At 66.3% G+C, this 8,537-nt stretch overlaps 1 protein-coding gene across 1 annotated transcript; it reads left to right on the top strand.

The window, feature by feature from the left end:
• Positions 1–3,414: 3,414 nt before the first annotated feature.
• SP7 (Sp7 transcription factor) lies at positions 3,415–4,467 on the top strand (the record flags this gene model as incomplete). Its single annotated transcript, XM_074167061.1, has 1 exon — positions 3,415–4,467. A coding segment is annotated over exon 1 (1,053 nt), but the record flags the coding sequence as incomplete, so codon positions are not given.
• Between the last annotated feature and the right edge of the window lie 4,070 nt (positions 4,468–8,537).

Raw genomic sequence — 8,537 nt, 5'->3', positions numbered from 1 at the left:
GCTATTTTCAGCCCTGGGACTTTGTGGCTGTTCCTGGACCGGTGTGTGTGTGTGTCCCCCCCCCAGCCCCACCCTGTCACCGCCGCCACCGCCACACCGGCCACCAGGATCCAGCCCGGGGGCCACCGGGGCACCCCGGGGTGCTGGGGAGGGGGCAGATGGGGCCACGGTGCCCCGGGACCTGGGGATTGGGGACACGTCTGTCCCCGGGGCCACGGCACCCCCAGTCCTGGGGATGGGGACACATCTGTCCCCAGGGCCACGGTGATGGGGCCACGTCCCTCCCTGGCACTGGGCCACCCCGGGAGAGGCAGGTCCCTTGGGAGGCCACCGCGGTCCCTGGGAGCCGTGGGGACCGGGAGACGGGGACCCGGTGTCCCCCATCCCTGTGCCAGGGCCTGATTGTCCCCCCGTCCCGGCTGTCCCTGTGCCCGCAGGGGACACGCTGGTGTCCCCCACCCCAGCAGAACCCGCACCCTGCCATCCCCAGGGAGGGGACAGGGACGTGGGGACGGTGCCAAGTGCCACCTCCGCCCCAGACTGTCCCCTCCTTGGGGACGACTCCACCGTGCGAGCAGGGGGAGCCAGGGACGGGGGTGAGGGGGTGTCCCGGACGCCTGGGTTCACGGGACGGGGGCTGTGGGTGACGTGGGGACTCGTGGGGACAGTGGCAGGGGACACTGAGGCATGGGCTGAGGGGGCACCCGCTGAGGTCAGGGATGGGGACAGTGGCACATTGGGAAGAAGGACCAGGGAGAAGGGATGGGATTTGGGGACCCGGAATTAGGGACCCAGGACTGGGGACAAGGGTGTCCCCCAGGGTTTGGGGATCAGGGATTGGGAACAAGGAATAGGGTCTGGGGAGCTGGAATTAGGGACCAGGGATTGGGGACAAGGGACAGGGTTTGGGGAGTCAGGACTGGGGACAAGGAATAGGGTCTGGGGAACTGGGATTAGGGACAAGGGACAGGGTTTGGGGTCCTGGGATTAAGGACAAGGGATTGGGGACAAGGGAAGGAGTTTGGGGACGGAAAACGAGGGCTGGGGTCTGGGGATCCGGGGTTGGGGACAAAGGACTGGGCTGGGGTTTGGGGACCTGGGATCACGGACCTGAGGGATGGGGGACAGGGGACAAGAGACTGGGGACTTGTCCCCCCCACACAGAGGACTGGGGTTTGGGGAGTGGGGACGGGAGATCAAGGACTGGGGACATGGGGACAGGGATTGGGGACCTGAGATTGGGGATGGGGGACCTGGAATTGGGGACCAGAAACCTGGAATTGGGGACCAGGAACCTACAGTTGGGGACCAGAAACCTGGAATTGGGGACCAGGGACCCGGGATTGGGGACCAGGAATTTGGAATTGGGAACCAGGAACTTAGAACTGGGGACCAGGGACCTGGGATTGGGGACCAGTCACTGGGGATCAGGGACCTGGGATTGGGGACCAGGAACTTGGAATTGGGAACCAGGAACTTAGAACTGGGGACCAGGGACCTAGGATTGGGGATCAGGGACAAGGAACTGGGAACTGGGGACTCCCAGGGTGGGGGCTGGACCCATCCCACCCCAGGTGGCTGCTCCAGAGCTGGGGTGGGGGACAAGAAGGGGATCGGTGTCCCCGACACAGCCACAAAGCCACCGCCTGTCACCCCCCGTCCCTCGCAGCCCTCGCAGAATCCACTCGTGCGCTGAGTTCGCGCCGTTCTCAGCCGTCAGCTCCCGGCTCCCCGGGGCTCCTGCCCCTGCTCCCAATTTCCCGGCGCAAGCGGAGCTGATTTATGGGAGGTTTACACTATTTTTAAGCGCGGGCTCCGTTAGACGCTCGCCCTGGTTTTAATTACCTCGGCTCTGGCGGCGGGACAGCGTTCCCGGGGCACAGGCCTGGCCCTTGTTATCCTTGGAAAACCGGGAGCGCGCTGCGGCCGCGGCCGGGGCCGGCTTAAAAATAGGCACAATAACCACAGCGAAAAGGAGGGGGGGGGACACACAGACACACACACACACACACATACCCACCCCCCTCCCAGGAAACACCCCCCCCCCCCCCAAAAAAAAAACCCCCCACGCTTCACAAAGTGGGTGAAGGAAAGGGATACATTTAAAAAACTTTAAAATATAGGGAAAAAAGTGGGGGTTTTGGGAAAGGGAGGGGGGGGGGGGGTGCGGGGGGGGGCAGCTCGTGACGCCCGGTCTCAGCCGGCGGCAGCTGAAAGCCATGAAGGGCATAAAAGCAGAGGAAGTCGCCGGGGAGGGGGGAGGCCGCAGCGTAATTCGATTAAAAGGCTGTAAAAGCAGAAGGAGCTGAGATTGGGAGCCGGGGGGGTTGGGGGGGGGGGGGGGGGAAGAGTGGGGGAGGCGGGGAGGGGGCCCCCGCCCTCCGCCCCCCCCCCCGGAACAACCCTGCTATCAGCCCCCCGAGAAGCCCCTGCGAGGATCCCGCTGCCCTGTGGGGTGTTCTCAGCTCGGGGGGGGGGGAACTGAGGCACGGAGGAGCGGGGAGCATCGGGGGGGGGCACCGTGGGGATGGGTGTCACCGGAGTGGGGGGGTGCCAGGGGTTGGGTGATGTGGGGGGCTGGGCCCACCCCCCCCCCCCCCAGGGACTAAGTGTCCCACTGCCTGGGTGCCCCATGGGGCTTGATAACCCAATAGTGGGTCCCCCCCCCATGGCTCTGGGTGCCCCCCCAGCATCGGGTATCCCATCGCACTGGGGGATCCTCCCCAGTACTGGGTGCCCCATGGTCCTGATACCCCAATACTGGGTGCCCCCCAGCATTGGGTACCCCATTGCATTGGGTGCCCCCCAGTATTGGGTGCCCCCCGGTCCTTGATACCCTAATACTGGGTGCCCCCCAGCACTGGGTGCCCCATGGTCCTCGATACCCCAGCACTGGGTGCCCCCCAGCACTGGGTACCCCATTGCACTGAGTGCCCCCCCCTCCCAGCACTGGGTGCCCATGGTCCCTGATACCCCAATACAGGGTGCCCCCCAGCACCGGGTGCCCCCCAGCACTGGGTACCCCATTGCACTGGGTGCCCCCCCTCCCAGCACTGGGTACCCCATTGCACCGGGTGCCCCCCAGCACTGGGTGCCCCATGATCCTTGATACCCCAATACGGGGTGCCCCCCAGCACCAGGTGCCCCCCAGCACTGGGTACCCCATTGCACTGAGTGCCCCCCCCTCCCAGCACTGGGTGCCCATGATCCTTGATACCCCAATACTGGGTGCCCCCCAGCGCTGGGTGCCCCCCCCTTTTACCACCTTCCTCCCAGCCCCTTAACCCTCCTCTCCCTCTTCCCGCAGGCTACCGGCCACCATGGCCCCGTGCCCCCGCTGACGCCGTCCCCGCCACCCCGAGCTGCTCCCACCCGTGTGCGTGCGTGTGTGTCCCCCCCCCCACCACCGCCACCATGGGTGACACCTACACCGCCGCCTTCCCCAGTGCCCCGGGCCTGCTGTCACCCTCCGCCAGCCCCCAGGCGTCCCCCGGTCCCTACGGTCCCGACTACGGCCCCTTCGGCCACCCCTTCCCGGCCCCCACCGGTGCCCAGGAGGTGCTGGGTGCCCCCGTGGTGGTGACAGCCAAGGGTCACCCCCCCGGCGACTGCCTGCCGGGGGTCTACCCTTCGCTGGAGATGCCACATCCCTACGGCTCCTGGTACAAGGGTGGCATCGGCGGGGGGCTACCGGGGGGCTCGGGACCGGCGGCGCCTTCCTGGTGGGACGTGCACCCCAACGGGGGGTGGCTGGGGGGACCGGGGGGGGGCGAGGGGCTGCAGGGCTCGCTGCAGGGTCAACCCACCCTCAGCCCCCCGCTTCCCGCTTACGGCTCCGATTTCGGGGCTCTCAACCCCCCCCCCTACACCAGTAACCCCACCGCTCCCCCCCCCCCAAATCCTAAACCCAATCCGGGCGAAGCCCCTAAGGGACCCAGGGGGGGTTCTTTAGGGGGTCGCCCGGCTTGCGATTGTCCTAATTGTCAAGAGTTGGAACGATTGGGAGGAGGTGGAGGATCAGGGGGTGGGATTCGGAGAAAACCAGTTCATAGCTGTCACATTCCGGGATGCGGGAAGGTGTACGGGAAAGCGTCGCACCTGAAAGCCCACCTGAGGTGGCACACGGGGGAGAGACCCTTCGTCTGCAACTGGCTTTTCTGCGGGAAACGTTTCACCCGTTCCGACGAGCTGGAAAGACACGTCCGGACCCACACCCGCGAAAAAAAATTCACCTGCCTCCTTTGCAGCAAACGCTTCACCCGCAGCGATCACCTCAGCAAACATCAAAAAACCCACGCCGACCCCCCAAAACCTCCGACCCCCGGCACCGGAGGAAACGGAGGGGAACAACCCCCAGTTTCTCCCCCTTCCCGTCAACCCCCTCCGTCTCCCGGCAAAGAGGGAGGGAGCCCCGAGGCTGGAGATTTAAACCCCTCATCATCCTCCTCCGGGGATATTTATTACCGGGTGGGTGTGTGTTTGGGGGGGGGGGGGGGGGGTTCCCCCACTTCATTCCCCCCCCCCCCCCCCCCCCGCATCCCTCCTTCCCCTCCCGGGGCTGGCGGCAGCTCCCCATTAGCAATTATAATTTATGTCTTAAATTATAGGGGGGCTCTCCGAGCGCTCCGGGGCTCGCCAGGATTGGGGAGGGGGGGGATCGAGGGGAGAGATCCCCCCTATTTTTTCTCTCTCCCCGGCTCCTCCCCCCCCCCCCACCCCCCCATCTTTCCCTCCCCCCCACCAGAACCTCGCCGGCCGCCTCGCACCCCCCCGCACAGAGCTCAGGGACAGGGTTCGCCCCTTCTCTCCTCCGCCCCCCCCCCCCCCCTCGGCCTCGTTAGCACGCCCGGTTCATTAGGCGCTAATGTAACCGCCCCCTCCCCCCTTTTTTAGCTGGCTGCCCCCCCCCCCCCCCAAAAAAAAAAGAAAAGGCAATAAAGGGATTGTTAAGGCGTGAGAGCAGAGCCGTGCCCCCCCCCCCCCACCTTCTGCTGCGCCCGCAGACCTGAGGCCGGGCGGATTCGTGACAGGGATGGGCTCTGCCTTCCTCCCCGGCTCCTCCTCTGCTGCGACGCCTGGGGAAACTGAGGCACGGAGGGAACGTGGCCCCGCTGGGGGGGGGTCACTGTGTCCCCCCTTTGCGGGGGGGTGGCGGGAGCTGAGTGGGGTTGGGGACAATCTGGATCTGTCCACTTGTCCCCCCACCCCTGGGTCACCAGGTGGCTCCTCGTGTCCCCATAACCCTGTGTCCCCATGTCCCCGACTCCCTGCGGTCCCCATGTCCCCAGGACCCTGTTGTCCCTGTGTCCCCATAGCCCCAGGACCCCACGTCCCTGTGGTCCCCTGTCCCTGTGTCCCCACGACCCTGTTGTCCCTGTGTCCCCATAACCCCAGGACCCCCTGTCCTTGTGGTCCCTGTCCCTGTGTCCCCAGGACTCTGTTATCCCTGTGTCCCCATAGCCCCAGGATCCCATGTCCCTGTGTCCCCATGTCCGCAGCCCCCTGTTGTCCCCTGTACCCGTGACCCTGTTGTCCCTGTGTCCCCATAACCCCAGGACCCCCTGTCCTTGTGGTCCCCTGTCCCCATGTCCTCAGGACCCTGTTGTCCCTGTATCCCCCATAACCCCAGGACCCCAAGTCCCTGTGGTCCCTGTCCCTGTGTCCCCAGGACTCTGTTATCCCTGTGTCCCCATAGCCCCAGGATCCCATGTCCCTCCGTCCCCATGTCCCCAGCCCCCTGTTGTCCCCATGACCCTGTTGTCCCTGTGTCCCCATAGCCCCAGGACCCCACGTCCCTGTGGTCCCCTGTCCCTGTGTCCCCACGACCCTGTTGTCCCTGTGTCCCCATAACCCCAGGACCCCCTGTCCTTGTGGTCCCTGTCCCTGTGTCCCCAGGACTCTGTTATCCCTGTGTCCCCATAGCCCCAGGATCCCATGTCCCTGTGTCCCCATGTCCCCAGCCCCCTGTTGTCCCCTGTACCCGTGACCCTGTTGTCCCTGTGTCCCCATAACCCCAGGACCCCCTGTCCTTGTGGTCCCCTGTCCCTGTATCTCCCCATTCTTGGGACCCCACGGTCCTACGTCCCTGTAGCCGTGTCCCCAGGACCCCATAGCCCCACGCCCCTGCATCCCTGTGTCCCCATGTCCTCAGGACCCTGTGGTCCCCTGGTCCTTGACCCCATGTCCCCATAGCCCCATGTCTCCGTGTCCCCATGTCCCCAAGACCCCGTGTTCCCCTGGTCCCATACCCCTCTGTCCCCGTGTCCCCAAGCTCAGGGACCACCCCAAGATACTTTTGGGGACCCGACGGGGACTTTTCCATCCGCGCGTGGCAGCGGCGATGGCGTCACGCCAGCCTCGCCCCACACACGCGTGTGCCCCAGCCCTGCACGTGTGCCCCAGCCCTGCACGTCCACCCCAGCCAGCCACACGTGTGTGTGTCCCCAGGCACCACGTGTCCGCAATCCTGGGGACAGCCATGCATGGGGAACGGGAACACGCGTGTGAACGGGAACACGCGTGTGCACGGGAACACGCGTGTGCACGGTCCCTGCCTCTCCTCGTGCCTCAGTTTCCTGGCGGGCAGGGCCCACGTGGCAGCGCGTGGCCACGTGTCGGGGCCACGTGTCACTGAGGGCACCCCAATTTCGGGTGCCGTGGGCTGACAGGGACCCCCCAGCCCCCCCTCCCCGGCGCCCTGGGCTCCCGCCAGCCCTTTGATGCGCCCAGCGCCGATTTGGGGCTTTTCTGGGGTTTTCCTGAAAAAAAAAAAACCCCAACCCAAAAGCCACAGAAAAAGGCAAAGGGAGGCAGAAACGGGCTCCTGCGCCAGCACGAGGGAAGGGGGGGACGACACACACACAGACACCCCCTGCCCCCACGGGGGGACAGGGAGGGCAGCGGAGCCCCCGTGCCACCCCCGATGCCACATGGGCCAGCCCGGGGTGAGTCACCGTGGCCACGGAGCTGGCCAGGACCCTGGTGTCGCTGGGGGGGGGGGGGGGGACACGCTGCCTCCCCCCCCCCCGCCCTTCCCATTCAGGGAGGGGAAACTGAGGCACGGCCGTGCCCCTGTGCCGAGGAGGTGGCCAGAGTGCGGTGCCACGACACAGTGGGTGACAGGGTGGCTCTGGGGGGGGCGAGGATTTGGGGTGGTGGGGGCCAGCTCTCCCTACAGCCCCCCCAACCCCGCTCCCCTCCCGCACACGGATTTGCTTTTTTTGGGGTGTTTTTCTCCCCAAACACCCCCCCCCCCCCCCCAGCCCCAGCCCCACTGCCACCCGCCGTGGGTGGCCAGTGCCAAGGGGGGCATCCAAGCCCGGTGGCCACCGAGGGCCCAACCCACAGAGCCCAACACCCCCCCTCCGCAACCCCCCCCCCCCCCCCAAAACATTCAAGGGCACCCCCCTCTTTGGCAGCGCAACATTTTCCTGCTTCGTCACCCCAATTTTTTTTTTTTTGGGGGGGGGGGGGGGGGAAGTATTTGGCTCCCGTGGCCAAGGGAAGGGACGCCACGAGGCCACGCCAGCCCTTGCGGTGGCTTCGATGGCGGCGCCGGCCAAATCGTTGTCTCCCATCAAACACCCCCCCCAACCCCCCCCCCCCCGGCTCGGTAACGGGTGAGGAATGTGGGGCCCCCGCCGCAGCCCCCCCCACCCCCCCTCCCCCCATCTCCTCCCCCCCCATCCTCCCCCACCGCAGCCTTTATTTAATATCCTGAAAAAATTAAAATAACTTTTGCGGCCGCTAAAGGAAAACACAGAGATAAATGGAATAAAAGGGAGCCGAAGGCGGGAGGGGAAGGGAAATTGGGAGCCCAAAGGGAGGAGTTGGGAGCCATCAAGGCGGGGGGGGGGGGGGGGCTGGGGAGGGGGTGCAGCACCCACTGCCCTGCCTGGGGGGAGGTGGGCACCCGCGGGACCTGGGTACGGGGAGGGGAATGGTGACATGGACAACCATGGGACACAGACATCCCATGGACATGGGACATCCCATGGGACCCAGGCACCCACAGGGCCCAGGTTGGGGGGGGGGGACACGGACACCCCATGGGACCTGGGAATGGAGGGGTGGGGGGCACAGGGACACCCACGGGACCTAGGTATGGGGTGGGGGGGGACATGGATACCCCACGGTACCCGGGTATGGGGGGGGGGGGGGGGGGGGGGCGGGCCATAGACATCCCATGGGACTTGGGAATGAGGTGGGAGGGGTACATGGACACCCATGGGACCTGGGAATGGAGGAGTGGGGGGGACACAGGACACCCACAGGACCTGAGCACCCACGGGACCCAGGTATGGGGTGGGGGGGACACGGACACCCCACAGGACCTGGGAATGGAGGGGTGGGGGGCACGGGGACACCCCCACGGGACCTGGGTGGGGTGTGGGGGTATGGATACCCCACGGTACCCGGGTATGGGGACAACGATGATGACATTGACACCCACGGGACCCAGGTGTGGGGTGGGGGGGGGGACACACACAGCCACCCCACAGGACCTGAGTATGGGGTGGGGGGGGCCATGGGACACC

Source organism: Numenius arquata, unplaced genomic scaffold (genome assembly GCF_964106895.1).
Source record: "Numenius arquata unplaced genomic scaffold, bNumArq3.hap1.1 HAP1_SCAFFOLD_1552, whole genome shotgun sequence".
Taxonomy (NCBI): domain Eukaryota; kingdom Metazoa; phylum Chordata; class Aves; order Charadriiformes; family Scolopacidae; genus Numenius; species Numenius arquata.
The sequence above is the reverse complement of the archived record's forward strand: the minus strand, read 5'-3'. Positions and strand labels throughout refer to the sequence as shown.